An 18,733-nucleotide genomic window follows, 5' to 3' on the forward strand; every position below is an offset into this window, starting at 1 on the left:
CAATATTTAATTTTTTATTATTTATATTCTAACATATGTTTTCTCGTTTTCTTACTATTGTTATGAATTATGTATATAGGTTATTTCTAGTCGGACTTGAGATATTTGGTAAGGGAGATTGGAAAAATATTGCAAGATATATTGGAACAAAAAAGGCAAGCCAAGTTTCTAGTCATGCCCAAAAGTTTTTCAATCGGTTGAGTGCATCAAAGGAATCGAAGAAAAGAAAAAGCATCCATGACATAACATTACAAGACATGGATACAAGGATCCCTCAGCACATTTATGAATCAAATGGGGTTCTTCCAACTCCAAATTTTGCGATGCAGGCACAAAATATGCAAGAAACACAATATGTGTCACAAGACTCGCAACTCAACCCACCAAGCAATGTGCATCATCCAATGGAGGAATATAAATATTTTAATAATAAAGAGCCTCAACACATTGAGCATCATAATTCCATTTCTTGTCTATCTCTTGCGGTACAACAATTCCATAAATGCAACAAAGACAATTATTGTTGCCCTTCAACCTCCAAAAATATATGACTCATCTTTTCAATATTCTGAAGCTTAGCAGAAACTCCATGTATAGTTTTCATTCTCTCAAGTTATGTATCGATGGTTTAATTTTTATTTTTGTGGCAAGAGTAATTTTTATTTTATGCAGTTGATAGTGTGATTCTTGGTACAATAGAATAGATAACACAGTTAAATATAAATCTAGAATATATTCTATTGGGCAAGAAATTATGAGAATTTTCCGAGAGTTTTAATTAATATTGAATAAGTTAAATTATGTTTTTAGCTTTTTATTTTATTTAATTGTTTGACTCTTCTATTATTAAAAAAATTCAATTAAGTTTCTTAGTTTTTTTAAAAATGATTTAATATTTTTTTTTAATTGAGACTGACGGCACTAAATTTTTTGTAGATGTAATGATGAGAAGTAGCCGATTAGGTTTCATGTAATGGTGGCATAAAGTTGCCCAAATGTTATAACTTGATTAAGAAAATAAGAAGTGAAGTTATAAGATCCCAAGATGAAACTTAATTTATTAATTTTTTAATAATTATATAAATATAAAAAATGTATATCAAATAAACATATTATAATTAGTAAATATAATGACATTATTTAATCTAATTCTAACGTGAAAATAATTTCACTTATACACAATATTTGCTTTTGCTTAATAGTATGAATTTACAAAATTTTAAACAAGATATTTTTTATTTGAATTTTATACATATTATATGTAATAAAACAAGAATTAATATATATATATATATATATATATATACATATTAAATTAAATATCATTAAATATAATTTGTAATCAATTAATAAAAAGAAATATTTTTTAAATGTTGATACCATATAAGGAAAAATATAGTTCAATTATATTTTTAATATCAAACAAAAATCTTGTTGGGAGAAAAATATTACTAAATATATGGTTAACTAAATTTTTAACAAAAAATTAATTATTGTCAAAATTAATTATATTTTGTACTAATAATATGATTATGTAAAAAATATAATTTAATTATGTATTCATGGTTATAAAAAGAAATAGAAATTATTTATATGAAAAATTTGTCAATTTTTATGTTTGATGAGAAAATATCACTTATTAATTTTCATCTTTAATCCATTTTTACATAAATAAAGTAAGAGTTAATCACCTATACATTTTCAGTGTAAATTTTTTTTTACACTGACAACCAAACATATCTTTTAATAGTATCATGTTATTTTCTTATTTAATTAAATTAAAATAAAATAATTCAAAAACTCATGTTACATTAAGAGTGTATAAATGATTAACTCATAAAGTAATATCTCTCTTTTATGATGATGACTAAATCCTGACTCTCAATTAAAAGTCCTTCACGTGAGATAATAATGATCAAATGTACCATATCGACATGTTGAATCAAAGTCATGTTTTGATTAATTGTTAGGCTTATTTTAAATTTTAAAATCAAATCTTGTTTTAATTTTTTTCACCCATTATTTTCTATTGTTTTCATTCATGTATCTTGGTCACTATATTTTCAAATAACATTCACGTTGGTATGTTATATAATGGTTATTTACAATCACTACAATAAAATGGACTTTTAGTGGCATTTAATATGACCTTTAGTGACAATAAAAATTATTACAAAATCTTTTACTAGCATTTTACACATTAGCTATTGTATGCAGTATCGCTAAAACATTCACCGAAAATTATTCTATATGCCGATAAAGACCCTCATAATGGTCAGGAAAAGTGTATAACTTTTTGTGTCATTTGTTACTGTCATTTAAAATTGTCGCTAAAAATTTAAGAAAATATTTATAATACTCTTTAATTATCTTATTTCTAGTCGATGCAGGACTTGTAAGATGAGTACAAATACTCTTTAGTTACCTTATTTCTAATTGATGTGGGACTTAGAAGATATAAAAGATGAAGGTTATCTTCTAAGTATATATTCTTTAATTTTTTTAATTATCTAATCTCCTAATACCAACTTAGAATAGTAAGTTATAGACTTAACTCAACCTTATAAAACATACTTCGAAAGTTCTCAAATTGGAACGGGCCATTCCATACTACTAAAATGGCCTAGAAAGATTAGGTTGGAACGGGCCGTTCCAACACATGATTCACTGAGTAAACTTCGAACCTAGAACGGGTCGTTCTGATTTGGGAACAGGTCGTTCCAAATGTGGCCGTTGTGAGTTGAAACTCATATCCAGAACGAGTCATTCTGATTTTGGAACGGGTCGTTCCAAATGTGAATTTTGGACATGAATTATGAGTCCAGAACGGGCCGTTCCGGATTTGAAACGGGCCGTTCTGGCGATTACTAAAGCCTATAAATAAAATGCTCTGTCACTCCAAAAGCACATTTATCACTTTTCACCTCTTTTTCTTCTACACTCTCTAAAGACCAAGAAGGAACCCAGAGGAGGAGACCAACAAGATCTAGCTTTAGTTTCAGCTCCTGCTTATCGAGATAAGGGGGGAGTGAGAAACCTTGCTCTGGGTGTGAGAATGTATGTTGGGTAGTGAGATTGGCCCTCAATCCTATGTTTGTTGTTGTTGTTGTATGCTCATGTATGAGGATTTTTCCCTAATTATATATGTTTCTTCTATTATTTTTCCTATATTTAAATATAAATGTGTAATTTGAGATCTCTATGGGTTCCTGTGGGAAATCCTAGGGAATGCATTGGTAATTGTAAGAGACAAATTTTAAATGTTTCTGTTTTACCTTTTGAGTTTTTTGTTGTGTTCCTTGATGTTTGCTGAGTGTAAATATGTGTCTAATTTTGAAAATAAACAAGTTTTGATATGAATTAGAGTATCATGTGGGTTCCTGTGGGAATCCTATGAGAAACAGGCATATTTCTAATATTTTTTGTTTTACCTTCTGATTGTTCTAATGTATTTCTTGTTGTAAGAGATGTATGAATATGTATTTAATTTCGCAAATAGATGAGTTTTGATATGAATTAAATTGCTCTGTGAAAATTGTGAATATGATGTGAAAATGTGATATGACAATGAGATGTGATAATGTGATAATGTGAATATGATGATGAGACAGGACCATGTGATGTGATAATGAGACATGACAACGTGATATGAGAATGAAACATGATAACATGATATGAGAAAAGCATCGAGTCTTGATTGACATGAATCATGTGCATAAATGTTTTTAAGGGTACGATATGGAATACACCACTAGAGAAGGCCCCCTAGTGTAAAAGTTTTGGGGATTAGTCCTCGGGGATAGCTCAGTTTGTAAGTCTCAGTCTCGCCCATTGTGTGCATGGGATGTATCTTGCGCGACTTAGCTATCCTGACGAGACTCTGGTAGTATGTCCTTCTAGTGAGAGTGCACAGCTTAGCTATATAGGTGATTATCAGCATGAGGTTGAGGGTGTTGATGATGAAGCTTAGGCTTCTATGTTGGGATTTGCTCTGATAGGACATGTGACATCGAGGCGTAGATAGGATTAAATTAGAATGTTGTTTCTGTTAAATTATTTTGAAAACCTTAATCTTATTTCTTTTATAATTATCACTGATTATGTTATTTGTTTAAGTTATGAATGTGGTGCTCTCTATCTGAGCATGTTTTGGTATTTTAAAAATGAAAGACTGTGTTATTCCAAATTTTATTATTTGTATTATGATATGCGGGATAGAGGGTGTCACATACATTACATCCGGTCAGTGCATATAGAGATCAATACCATCAATCATGTACAATATACCAATGCTTAACACACTAGTGCAAAAAGAGGCTTTTACGTCACCTAAATGACGTCGAAACAAGGCACCACCGACTTTATAAAAACACGGTGGCAGAATGGTAAATAATGGGAACTAATTTACGTCGGACAAAGGGGGGTCCGACGTAAATTATCCCATTAACGTCGGAGCTCTCACTGTCCGACGTAAATGGGATAATTTACGTCGGACCCCCCTTTGTCCGACGTAAATTTACGTCGCACCAACCCTCACCCGACGTAAATATGCCCCTAAAATCAAACGCCCACTCCACTTTTCATTCCCGCGCTCCCTGTTTACGAAACTAATAATCCCTTTTCTCTGAATCTCTAAGTCTCTCAGTGCGTTTGTTTCTACATTGGACGTTTGTAACTCTCTAAGTGTCTGCACATTACACGTTTGAGGTTAGTTTCTTGTCTACGCAAATTTTTTTTATTTTCTGCTATTTATTCATCTGGAACGGGCCATTCTGTTTGCAGAACGGCCCCTTCTGCTAGCAGAACGGCCCGTTCTTCTTGCAGAACGACTCGTTCTCCTTGCAGAACAGCTCGTTCTGCATGCAGTACAGGCCGTTCTGTTTGCAGAACGTGCCGTTCTGCTTAAATTTTTTGTATTGTAAATTGTTTATCTGGAACGGCCCGTTCTGATTTTAGTATGGGCTGTTCCAGATAGGTTTCTGTTTGTGTATTATTTGTTTTTTTATTAGTTATTTTGTTGCTATATTGTTATTATCTTTTTTACTTTATTTGTCTATTCAGTTAATTCATTGTTTTTATAATGAAAGTTTAATTTTTTCAGGATTATGGAGGATTTTGGGTCTGGCAGTGGAAGGAGGGAAGGTAGATCTGTCACCCGATTGTCTGGGTTGACAGCTGGACGCATTGCCAAGGAGAGGACACCGGTTGAGGTGGATCTTCATTCTGGCAAGGCATCAGGCCCAAATGCTGCTAAGTTTAAGAGCTATTTGGGAGTCCTAGCTCGACGACATGTTTCTATTATCATTCCATCATGGGATGACGTTCAGGAGGTTGACAAGAACCTCATGTGGCAGGATATTCAGGTATATACTTTCACATCCCTTGAATATTATATAACTTAAATACATTATTTATTAATTGTTGTTATTTTCATAGCAAAATTTTGACATTCCCAACACTAGGTCATGAGGAGGAAGATGTTATCTGCCCTGGCCACCAGGTGGAGAGACTTCAAGACTTTCTTGACACGGGAGTATGTATTTGGAGAGCGACAAAATGAGACTCCCTGTCTAAAGTACCAGATCACTAATGATGAGTGGATGCAATTTCGTGCCACTCGATTGGACCCTTTGTGGCAGGTTAGTTATTGATAACTCTTACATTGACACAAATACTTAAGGTATATTTTAATTAATCTCATTTTCTTTTTTGTATTATTGCAGGCTAAAAGAATAGCTGCCCAAGAACGACAGGCCAAGAATGATGCACCCCATCTATTGTCAAGAGGGGGATATAAAAGAAAAAAAAGAAAATGAAGAAGGCTAGGGCAGAGGCAGCAGGGGTTGAGTCTGCTGACCGTGTGGAGTCACCTCCCCGCCATGAGATGTGGATAGTAGCCCGGACAAAATCAGATGGGCAAATGACTTCTGAGTCTGCAAGGGTCGTTGCTGATAAAATAGTAAGTAAAAATATACAAACTAAGACTCTTCATTTCAACTCATTTAATTCATAAGTGTAGTTTAGGTTATACTTATTGTTAATATGTTGTAGGAGGGTTTAGTTGAGCAGAGCACCCATGGCTCATTTGTTTCCGATGGTCGGAATGATATCCTCACAACGGCCATAGGAAGGCCAGAGCATGGAGGCCGTGTGCGTGGTGTTGGTGGTTCTTGGAGCCACCGAGATTTCTTTGGTGCCCGATCATCGAGGAGCACTGTTGACTCTTGCAGTCAAGAGGTTATGCAGAGAATGGAGCAAAGATTGGAGATGCAGTTTGAAGAGAAATTGAAGAATATTCAAAAAGAGTTTGAACAAAAGTTTGAACTTTTGGCTCGTTCTCAGCAACAGACTGCAATTGCTCATGATGGTGTTCGAGTCAGCACTAAAGGGAGTTGTGCTGCTCCAGATCCCTCACCGGATCAGACTCACACTGATGTACCAAACCAGTGTGAGTTATATGTTGAGGATGACCCCCCACGGTTAGTGGCTATTGGCCGAGTATTTGAGGGTGGCTCAACCATCCATGGTGTCCCTCTACAGCCAGACTGGACACGGGTTGTGGTTGACCAAGTTCAAGATGCTGCTGCTCCAGTGCCTTTGCCCAATACAGAGGTTCAACTAGTGGGGCAGGCAACCGGCACATTCTTAGCTTGGCCAAAACGTTTGGTCATGCCACTTTCAGCACGGGCAAAGGTAATTATATTATTGCTCTTTTATATTCTTATAATTCTATTATTGTTTAACTAATTGTGATTATTTCTTTAGGATTTTATCAATCGTGGTAAGGAGGTCATGAGAGAACCTCATGTTGATGATGCTAATATCGCAGCAGCTGAGGATGATCCCATTTCTAAGCTTCTAATTATATTACTACGATTAAATAAGAAGTCAATTCAATTGCAGTGGGACATTAGAGTTTTTGGAGTTAATAGCGCTGCTGTTCCACTATACATATCTATGCCTGATGCATTAGAGATTGTTGGGGGAAACTCCATGTTAAATATTTATATCATACAGCTGTGGGCCATGTAAATCATATTTTCTTTTATGAGTCTAAATTTACAATAATTACATTTAACTTATAATAATTATTTGTGTTAGGTACATGGACAAATTGAGTGTGGAGCATGCACAAGCAGAAGTATATGGATTTATTGAGCCTCAATCCATCCAAAAATCAGGAAACACTCAGGTCCAGATCCAGCAATATATGCAAACATGGATGAGTGACTCAAGAAGAGATATATACATGGCTCCATACATTGACGGGTTAGTTTTTTAATTGGTTTTTTAATCATGGTAATTTTATAACTAATTTGTTTGTCATACAATGTAGGTCTCATTGGCAGTTAATGGTAATCATTCCTAAGGAATACACCGTGGTGTGGTTTTGTTCACTACATCTAAAACCAAGCCACGAAATTAAATGCCAATTACAAGGGTAATTAAATTTTTTCATTATGTTTTAAAACTGTAATTATATATATTGGCTAACATTTGTTTTTATTTCAATTAATTAGAATCGTGTCTGAAGTTAATATTTTAAGTGGAAGAGCCAGATCATCAAAGTCATTGCATTTCATATACCCTAAGGTTAGCAAATTAATTCATATAGTCAATAATATTTAAATTTATTGACTTTGGAAATAATAGTTATTTGTTTCTCATTTTAGCGTAATAGGCAACAAGACTCGTTTGAATGTGGCTATTACATCATGTATTGGATGAGAGCCATAGTTTCTGCGGGTATTGTTGATTCTTGGGCGCAGGTAATTCATATCAAAATTTATTTAAGTATATTTACCTTTAAGATAATTAACATTGCATATTAATGACACTTAATTAATGTTTCAGGTCTTTCAAGATCCATCTCCATTGCCCGAAGATGAGATGCTCAAGATAAGAGAACAATGGGCAACTTTTTTTCTTCAAAGTATATCATAGTTAGATTTCTAAGTTTAGTTAGTTAGATATTATGTTTATAGTTTGATAGTTAGTTAGTTTACTTAGTTAGATAGCATTGACAAACATATATTTTATAGCTTTTTTAGAATAATAGGATTTACATTGTCATAATTTATGCTTTTTAAGATTTATATATTATTTTCTTTTTGTCATTCAATTTTGAAATATAATTTGAATTTCTATTCTGGACTGCCTGGTTTAGATTTGGTATTCTGGACTATATATATGCAAGTGTTGGGTATATCAAAAATTTATAAACGTTTTAAAAAAAAACCCCATAATTTTACGTCGGACATGGCTTGTCCGACGTAAATTTACGTCGGGCCTTGCAATGGCCGACGTAAATTTACGTCGGACAAGCCATGTTCGACGTAAAATTATGGCATGCTTTTTGTCCCTTTTTACGTCGGGCTGGGATAATGTCCGACGTAAATTTATGTCGCGTTTTAGAGGCGACGTAAATTTACGTCTCCCGTATTAACGTCGGAACCTTTTCCGACGTAAAAGGCTCAAAATACCCGACGTAAAAGACCATTTGTGTACTAGTGACATCTTAACCAAGAACAACATACCAATGCCTAACAATTTATACAATGATAACATATCAATGCTTAACATCTCAACCAATAACAGCATACCAATGCTTAATAATTTATACAATAATAGCATATCAATGTTTAACATCTCAACCAAGAACAACATACCAATTTATTATATTTAAGTCAATATTTTATTCATATAATTAAAATTCATAATAGATAAATACTTTTAACATATAAATTACATCATATTTGAAATTTGTAGTATATAATCAATTGTGGGCATAAAAAATAAATTTTTTTATTTTTAATAAATAATTTATATTATTATTTTTAGTTATTAATATTTATTTTAAATATTAAATTTTAACTTAACAATAAATCCAAAAAAGATAATTATTTAGTTAATAAATTTGTAAATATTTTTTTGGTTAGAGAAAATAATGTGGATAAATCTATTTATACGAAAATTTAACATTAACATTTTTTACGCACAACATACATCTCAATAATTGTTAATAAAAATATTACATATATAAAAGTGATATTATATAACTGACTCAATTTGCTCTTGTAATTATCATAGATGTCATGAGTCACTTGATAATCTTTGCACATAAGTTATTGACATTGATTGAGTGTCTGATTTAAAAGAGATCATAATCATAAATGTTGGTCCAACAAGTTTTCTATCTTTTGTGAACAATGTAAGCAATGGGAGAAAAGAAAATGCCTAATATATTAACATAAGGCGATCATAAGTAATCATAGAATTTGGCTTTACACACAATGCAGATCAAGGACAAAATGTTTAATTAAAAATCATATTTAATTTTTTGAAACAATAATAGCTTGTTTTTTTATAAGATTTTAAACAAGAAGTAGGGAGAACATCCCCCAACAAAATGTGACAAGAACATAAGTGACTCTAAAATTATCTGTAACGAATAAAAGCCGAATCAGAACAATAAATAAAACGAGCAAGTTAAGAATATATTCTTTGAATTCATGCGGTTTAAGTTTAAATCACTTAGTAAGTTTCATCACATCTATGGCTATGACTTCTCTTATATTTGTAACCTTGGTAATCTTCTTTATTAATTTTAACATACTCTCAATCAATGTCAAAAAAATATTGTGTTGCAAATTGCTATATGATTTCTAGTTGGTAAAAGTAGTTATAATTTTATGATTAACAAGAATTTCACTATTTGGTCCAAAACATGTGACTTACATCCTTGAAGAATCCTAGGACAAGGACTTATATGCATCTTTTAAATTCATGAGGAAAAACACAAAATAATATATCATAGACTATTCAAAAGAATTTCATAATCAAAAACCTAAAGAAATCTAACATAACAAAACATCAAACTCATCATGTTCCCATTTTGCAGACTATTCTAACAAAAAATTTACTTCCTATTTTTGCATATGTGCAATGGCAAAATCAAGAATGTTTCAAAATCAACGATGACAACCTAAACCATGTTTACAATTTAAAACTTGTTCAAAAATTTAAAACATTCCAATAAAATAAAGATACCCTTAAATCTTTAACAATCTTCACAACAATTAAAGAATATTTAAACATAAATATAAATATTCCCATAACAGACACAAAGTATTAAATTTCACAAGAATGGTTTAAAAAGCTATAAGAACCAAAACTAGAAAAACAGTAAATTAATTATAACAAAAACATATTTAAGCCTTAGTATAACTATTCTCATAGAGAAAGGATGTTATTGTTCAAAATACAAAATAAAAACGGACTTAACATAATGAGTATGGTGAAATTTTAAAATTATAATTTTATTTTGAAGATACCTTAAAATTTTTAAGGAAAAAAGTGTCATTGAAAGAGCCATGATATCCTTTATAAAGTAAAAAAAAAAACCTTCTCAAACCAAATTCCAAAACCTTTCTGTTAAAATTATCCACAAAAATCTATATACCAGTAAAATTACCCACAAAATGTCCCATAATAATGTCTTTTGGGTCACAATATATGTGAGATTAAGGAATATAATATTGTACTCTACTATACTCTTTCTTATAACTAACAAATATTATTTACTAGTTTTAACAAAATTGTTTTTTCTTCATATTTAGTTATGTTAGATTTCTTTGTTTATGAATTTATTTTCATATATGATACATTATTCTTTGTGTTGAAATTCACATGCATAAAAGCCCTTGCGATTCTTCAAGAATGCAAGTCACATGCTTAAAGCTAATGGTGAAATTCATATTAGTCATAAAACTATACTTCCTTTAACCTATTGCAATATAAAACAACTCGCTACACAATGATTTTTTGAAACTGATAAAGAGGGCTAAATTTAAAAAATAAGATTACTAAGGTTACAATAATAAGAGAGGTCATAGTCATAAATGTGTAGAAAGAATTCATAACATTTATGACCATGACCTCTCTTATTATTGTAATCTTGGTAATCTTCTTTTTTAAATTCAGTCATCTCAATTAGTTTCAAAAAATATTGTGTAATAAGTTGTTCTATATTCCAATTGGTTAAAGAAACTATAATTTTATGATTAACATGAATTTTACCATTAAATCTAAGCATGTGACTCGCATGCTTGAAAAATCCTAGCACAAAGGCCTTATACACCCTTTAAATTCATAAGAAAAAACACAAAGTGATATATATAACAAAGAGAATTCAAAATAATTTCACAATCAAAAATCTAAAGAAATCTAAGATAACAGAATATACAAAATAACAATTTTTTTAAATTAATATAAGCTGCATAAAAAAATATGAAACTCATGTTCCCATTCAGATATTATTACTTGAAAATAAAATCATGTTCACAATTTAAAACTTGTTAACAAATTCAAAAAACGATCCAGTAAAATAAATATACCTTTAAATCTTTAACAATTTTCAAAACAATCAAGAAAAAGTGAAGAAAAATAAAAATATTTCAAAAGAAAAATAAGGAAAATATTATCTTTTCTCATGAATAACAAACTTGTCGGTTGTCACGTTAAAAGAAGAACCACACTCACGCATGTCATAGATCAAACCCCAAAAGAATTCTAAGAAAATGCTTCAAAATCAAAGATAACAACCTAAGCCACTACCATGTTCACAATTAAAAACTTGTTAACAAATTTAAAATATTTCAACAAAAGAAAGATGACTTTAAATCTTTAACCATCTTCAAAACAACCACGAAAAAATAAATAAAGAATAACAATATTTGCTACACAAGGCAAAAGACAAACACACAGGTAAAGGCTAAGGGAGTTGAGAAAGGAAGAAAGAAAAATTTCCCTCTCTCACCAAGAGTATTTGATGAACGATGGAATTATGTGTTATCTATTTTTCTTCATCTTCTTGCTCTTGTTGAATGAGTTTTTTTTTTTTTTTTTTGTTTTCTTACATGTTGAAAGTGCCAGACTGTGTTATTTTGTATGAGTGAGAACTTTATTCTTTATAAAAGCAAAATATTTGAAATTTCAATCTACACACCAGATAAGATTATCTTTTGGTGAGTACTTGTATTGAGGCGTGGAAATTTTGTATATTTTATGGTTATTGAATTAATTTTGGCTATATTTCAATTAATTAGTCTTTTCAAAAGTTACAAAGAAAAATATTATCTTATTTTATTTATAATTAGACAATTTCATCATAAATTCTCTATGTTATAATTTCTTATCTATATATATTATTTGTATGCAATAATTTCTCTTCTTAAAAATAAAGTCATTATATTAATTATTCATGAATTATAATAACGTCACAATAAAAAAAAGTATATATTATATTATTGCGTTCATCAGAAAGTTATGTGATTATTCTAGATGGTACTAAAAAATAGTGTCATATTTTATCAACTTGCAAAACTTCTAAATTTTTATAAATTCTCAAATTAAGTATTTTTCTTTCGTCCTTAGATATAAGATCCTTTTCACTTTTTTTTGTTTCACTACAAAAAAAGAGGTAGTTAGTGGGGTTTTTTTCTGGCGGTTTCAAAAAACCGCCACAAAAGATTATATTTCTGGCAGTTATTTTAACCGCTAAAAAAATGATACATTTTAGGCGGTTTTAAACCGCCACAATCTTTAAATAATTAAAATATTATTTTCTTATTTTTAAGGAAAAAATATTTGAATATTCATTTTTTTTATCTTAAATAAATATTATTTTTCCTATTCCTCTGCTCTTCTTTCTTTCCTTTACTCATAGAATAGCAAGCGGAGCCCGAAGGTTTTCACCTCAATCTCTTCTCTTCTATTTTGCTTTTTGCATACACACGCACACGCATTAACTTCTCTCACACACTTGATTCGTATTTTCGAGATCTGTGCTTAAACCTTCACTTGCTTTGCCTTCTTCTGCAGACGAGCTTTACCTTGCGCCGGTGAGTTTCTTTTATATTTGCTTTCGCTTCACACTCTTACGTCGCCGTTTTGCTAGTTTTGCTTTCAGAACTGTATACATCGGGTTTTGTTCTGGTTTCGTTCACGACCTCGATCACTTCCTTTCCTTTTTCGGTGTTTGCAACGTTATCAAACTTTTTGCATAGATACTCGTTCTAAATTTTCTGTTAATTTTCTAAATTATGTTTTGAATCTAAAACGTAGAGCATTGCTCATCTGATTCCTTTGCGAAGCGCGTTTGTTCTAACAATTTGAGGTGTCGTGTGGTGGTTTATTAAAACTCCAATCCGTTCTGCTTAGTGTATGTTTTGGATTCGATGTTTCAATTTGATTAGATCTGCAGTCATTTCCAATTTTTTTCCCCCGACGGTTTCTCCCTGTTTTCGGTTCGTCTTTTGTCGGTTTAGAAACGGAAACGTAAAACGTGTCCTGGATTGATTAAAAAAAAATAGAGTGCGTGATTCATCTATATATTTTATATGAATAAGAAGTGTGGTTGATGCTCTTTGAATAGTAGGTTTATTTTATTTACTGTTTCAGAAGGGCCACTTGTCATGGTTGAGATCGAGATGGATACCGAAACTGTAATTACTGCAAACAATATCACATTTGTGACTTTGCTTTGTTTATTAAATTAGATTGGAAAAAGAAACTCGGGGCATCCATATCTATATAATATTATTAAGATTTTAGTTTTGTCATTTGTGGCTTGTTCGCACGTCAAGTGGGTGATATCATTATAATATTAGTTTTTAGATAAGGTGTTTTTGATTATCCCAGAAAGGTTAAATTGGAAAATTATTTTTTATCTTTAGGTGTATATAATATATATATATAGTTGAGATTAAGAAATTGTGTTAAGCCATTCTATTATTGATGACTATTTCAGGCTGCAAATGCAAATGCGGCTCCAACCAATGAGACTCCAAAAAATGTTCCCATCTCTCATCATTCCTCACATCCTCCTCTTAATGAGAGGATTATTTCATCCATGACCCGGAGATCTGTTGCTGCACACCTGTGGCATGACCTTAAGATAGGTGAGAGCCATGAAATTGGTGGAAAAGGGTGACGTGTTTCAATTATGATGAGTTGTGCTTCTTCTTTTCTTTTTCTTAATTGGATTGCCATGGTAACTCTGTTTTCTTTCACAATGCAGGGCCTGGTGCTCCAACCATCTTCAATTGTGTAAGCATCCCTCAGTAGTAAAGTACACATTATAATGTAAGACACTTGTAGGGTTATAATGGTTAGAACCAAGGAAAATATTGGAGAACCTAGATTTTCTGAGGGTTTTAATATGGTCAAGTAACAACAACAAAAAATGCCCTTTGCTCTGTTTTTCCCCCTTGCATGCTACCGAAGTAATAGTTACAGATTTTGTTGTCAAATTCATAGCTAATGAAACAATTTTTCATTTCTTGTTTTTTTTTCCTGGTTGCATTTTCTGATTCAAAAGTTTTACAGCTATTTGATGGACACAATGGATCTGCTGCTGCTATTTATGCCAAGGAGAATCTTCTAAATAATGTATTTGTTGGCAATCTAAAACCACCAGAAAATGTAAACTTAAAAATAATAATAATTTTGAGGAGGTTTTAAAATCGTCAGAAATTTCGCATTGGGTGGAATTACAATGAATTTTGTGGCGGTTTAAAACCGCTAGAAAATGATGAACAAGTCAAACAGAAATGCAGTTTTGTGGCGGTTTAAACCGCCAGAAAATGTCAACAAGTCAAACCAAAACGCATTTTTTGGCGGTTTCAGACCGCCAGAAAGAGATTGAATTTTCTGGCGCTCAAAACCAGCATTTACAAAATATCCGCCACAAACGATTTTTGGCGACCGTAGATCCGGCGGTTATTAACGACGCCGGTAATGCAATTTGTGGCGGTTTTTAACCGCCAGAAACTGCCAAAATAGCCGCCACAAATCACACATTTTTTTGTAGTGTTTGTCTCTTTATATAAGACCATCTTCTAATTGTCACTTACATTAATTATATATTAAAAAATAATCTTATTTAATTAATAATTCTTTTATACAAAAGACAATAAATTGTTGAAATTAATTGGATAAAACATTATCTCTATTATTAGGATTGGATATCTCTCCCAAACATTAATTAATCAGGTGTGAAATGATTAAGTGAAAAAAATGAATGTTTATTTAATAGATATTAAGCATATTTTTTAAAAAATGGCTTAAACTATTGACCAATTTAATGTTTTAAACTAAATTAACTAATTTTCTTAAAAGGTGTAATTTAGTTGAAATAGTCATATAATTAGGGATGAATGTAGCATTATATAAATACCTTAAAATGATCCGACAAAAATTTGTGACTTTAAATTTTAAAAGCATAAAAATCAAATAAAAATATTTCATAGGGTCCAAAACCAAAATTTGTTCATCTTACGCATATTGAAAACAATATTTACAAGTTTTATAATGATGAAATATAAAGAAAATCAATTTTAAAGGGACCAAACTCAAAACTCATTATATTTAAGTCATGCTTTTATTTATATAATTAAAATTTAAAATAAATAAAAAATTTTAATATATAAATTACATTATATTTAAAATTTGTAGTATATAATCAATTGTGGACATAAAAAATGAATTTAAAATTTTTAATAAACACTTTATAGTATTATTTTTAGTTATTAATAATTATTTTTGAATATTAAATTTTAACTTAAAAGTAAAATTAAAATAGATAAATTTTAAGATATAAAAAATTAGGAAAATTTCCTAAAATATCTTTGTTAATGAAAAAATCCCAAAAATATTATTATTTAATAACAACTCCTAAAAATGCTTTCATTTAATATCATGATAAATTAACATTTAGTCTTTATAATTTAATATATTTTATTTTTGGTCCTTATAAAATTATTTTTTAAAATAATCATTGTAAAATTACTCTTTTTGATTTTAGTCTTTTTTATTTTTATTTTAGTTTTTGTATAATACTAATTATTTTATTTCTTTAACAATTAAAATTAATAAAAATTGAGAATATTTCAAAATCAAGAATGGAAACTCAAACCGCAACCATGTTTACACTTAAAACTAATTAACAAATTTAAAAAGATCCAATAAAAGAAAGATACCTTTAAATATTTAACAATCTTCAAAACAATCAAGAAAAAAATAAATAAAAAATAACAATATTTCAAAAGAGAAATAAGCAAAATATTGTATTTTCTCATAAATAACAAGCTTGTTGCATTAAAAGAAGAACCACACTCACACATCATAGATCAAACCCTAAAAGAACACGAAGAAAACGTTTCAAAATCAAAGATAACAACCCAAGTCACGATCATGTTCATAATTAAAAACTTGTTAACAAATTTAAAACTTTTCAATAAAAGAAAGATGTCTTTAAATCTTTAACCATCTTCAAAACAACAAAGAAAAAATAAATAAATAATAACAATATTTGCTACACAAGGCAAAAGACAAGCACAAAGGTAAAGGCTAAGGGAGAATACCGTTGAAGTTGAGAAAGGAAGAAAGAAAAAATTGCTCACTCTCACCACCGATGGAATTATGTGTAGCCTATGTTTTTTTTTTTCATCTTCTTGCTATATTATTCAATGAGTTTCTTGGTTTTCTTGCATTTTAAAAGTGTAAGAGTGTATTATTTTTAATGAGTGAGAACTCCATTCTTTAAATAGCAAAATATTTGGTATTTCAAACTAGGTTCTAGATAGAATATTATCTTATGGTTAGAGCTTGTATTGAGGTGTAGAAATTTTGTATATTTTATCATAAATTATTATTTAAATAATTTTGGCTAGATTTAATTTAATTAGTATTTTCAAAAGTTAGAAAGAAAAATATTCTCTTCCTTTATTTATAATAAGAAAATTCCTTCATAAATTATCTGTGGAATATATTTTTTTTAATATTATATTTATGCAATAATTTATCTTCTTAAAAATAATGTCATTATAATAATTATTTATGAATTTTAATAATGTCACTTTAAAAAAATATATTATATCTTTTGCGTTTATAAAATATATATTATTAAATATATTTTAATTACTCTATTATATCTAATATAATAAAAATATATTAATATTTTATTTTATAGTTTAATTAATTACACTTTATGATAAAATTATCTTAATTTTTTATAAGAAAAAAATTACTCACTTTAAAAGTAAATCTTGATAGATCTATTTTATTCAATAACTAATGTTCTATATCAAATTTTTAAAAAAACTAACTGTTAAATTAAAAAATTTTAATGTATAGATTAAGTTTACAAATTTTAAAAAAGATTGAAAATCATATGATACTTCATCAGATAGATTCAACATAATATATAAAATGTTTTTTTTTATAATTACCCATCAATTTAAATTAATGAAATAGAGCATCAAATAATTTTTATTTCTTTTTGAAATCTTATAAATTTGATATATACATTAAAGACTTTTAATTGATCAGATGAATATTTGACATAGAACATGAATTGTTTAGTAGAGTAAGTCTATCAATTCCTTCTTATTTTTTATTATTAAAATATACTGTATTTTTTTTATACTAAAAGATTTACTATTTCTTTACTCATTAAATGTGTCATAACTAATGTAGGTTATTTTTTAATTTTAATTTTATTGTTTAACCATTGGATCATGTATATGTATATTGTGTTGGTAGGAGAGGATCTGCATTATTAACAGGAATGAGAGTAATTGTCAAATAACATTTTTAACTTAAACATATTTCTATTTTAAATAAGTATAAAAATATAGAAAATACTTAAAGAAAACAAATTGATAATTTGATTACTTTTATCTTATTAATTTTTACCATTTTATTCCTCTAATATTATATAAGTCACAAAAAATTATAAAGTGATACTTAAATATAAACTTAGATTAAAAAAATCACTCTATTTATAAGAGAATTTAATTTATTAAAGTAAGGTTTTTTAAATTTTTTACCATAAAAATATATTTTTCAAATAATTATTAAATTTTTTTAGTAAAAATGATACATAATTTTTTATTGTCCCCACTTAACAAATAATTTGGATCCGTCACTACTCATAATTGTTATAATTTACTTGCATGTGACACTTTTAAATATTTATAAATTCTTAAGTTAAGTATCATATCTTGATCTCTCTATATAAGACTCTTTTCACTTTTTTTCGTCCCTTTATATAAGACACGATCTTCTAATACTCACTTGCATTAATTATATACTCTCTAAAATATCCCTATTTAATTAACAATTCTTTTAGAAAAAAGATAATAAATTATTGAAGTTAATTAGATAAAAATTTATCTCTATTATTAGGATTTGATATCTCTCTTTTCCAAATATTAATTAATTAGATGTGAAATGATTAAGTGAAAAATATGAAACTAATTTTGAGTACCATCTAGAATAGTGTGACACCCTCTACACCACATACATAATACACAATAAATATAAAGTACATTCTTGAGTAAATAAAACTTTCTTAATCGAAACAAGGTTCCAAAACACATAGATAGAGAGTTTGTGACACCCTTACTACCCCAACACATATATTGTAATAATGAAAACTTAACAAAAACAATTTTCAATTTCGGTAAAAGGGTTCACATGAGAATCTTCAAAATTGTTCTTCAATAACCACAACAATAAAAATGAAACGTGAGAGTTTACAAATGATTTTCAAAAATAATATTTACAATTCTAATTTCATATAACAATCTATGTCCTAAAGAAAATCCTCTGCCCCGATGTCACAATATCAGAGCATAACCACAACTCAACCGTTAGCATTCTAGATGTC

General features: G+C 29.2%; 2 protein-coding genes across 3 annotated transcripts; both read left to right on the forward strand.

The window, feature by feature from the left end:
- The first annotated feature begins 5,168 nt into the window (after window positions 1-5,168).
- On the forward strand, window positions 5,169-8,108 carry LOC145955322 (uncharacterized). Its single transcript, XM_083069985.1, has 2 exons — window positions 5,169-7,269; window positions 7,337-8,108. Exon 1 carries the CDS (start codon window positions 6,241-6,243, stop codon window positions 6,745-6,747), a length of 507 nt encoding a protein of 168 aa, XP_082926111.1. The 5' UTR covers window positions 5,169-6,240; the 3' UTR covers window positions 6,748-7,269; window positions 7,337-8,108.
- Window positions 8,109-13,441: 5,333 nt separating this feature from the next.
- On the forward strand, window positions 13,442-14,538 carry LOC145949168 (uncharacterized). Of its 2 annotated transcripts, none has more exons than XR_014431636.1 (4): window positions 13,442-13,505; window positions 13,811-13,961; window positions 14,081-14,145; window positions 14,389-14,509. XR_014431636.1 is itself a non-coding variant. In XM_083068598.1 (4 exons), the coding sequence occupies exons 1-4, from the start codon at window positions 13,476-13,478 to the stop codon at window positions 14,521-14,523; spliced, it is 345 nt and encodes a 114-aa protein (XP_082924724.1). In that variant the 5' UTR covers window positions 13,442-13,475; the 3' UTR covers window positions 14,524-14,538. The 2 variants fall into 2 exon arrangements, 1 of the variants encoding a protein (XP_082924724.1); XM_083068598.1 differs by having other exon boundaries at window positions 14,081-14,109; window positions 14,389-14,538.
- The last annotated feature ends 4,195 nt before the right edge of the window (window positions 14,539-18,733 follow it).

This window comes from Cajanus cajan, chromosome 2, assembly GCF_000230855.2.
Source record: "Cajanus cajan strain Asha chromosome 2, NIPB_CcT2T_4, whole genome shotgun sequence".
In the NCBI taxonomy this organism is placed as follows: domain Eukaryota; kingdom Viridiplantae; phylum Streptophyta; class Magnoliopsida; order Fabales; family Fabaceae; genus Cajanus; species Cajanus cajan.

Coding starts and splice junctions, on each gene's coding strand:
- LOC145955322 (XM_083069985.1), top strand. CDS start 6,241: ATGCAGAGAATGGAGCAAAGATTGGAGATGCAGTTTGAAGAGAAATTG.
- LOC145949168 (XM_083068598.1), top strand. CDS start 13,476: ATGGTTGAGATCGAGATGGATACCGAAACT. Junction 13,506..13,810: donor TCGAGATGGATACCGAAACT/GTAATTACTGCA, acceptor TGACTATTTCAG/GCTGCAAATGCAAATGCGGC. Junction 13,962..14,080: donor GTGGCATGACCTTAAGATAG/GTGAGAGCCATG, acceptor TTCACAATGCAG/GGCCTGGTGCTCCAACCATC.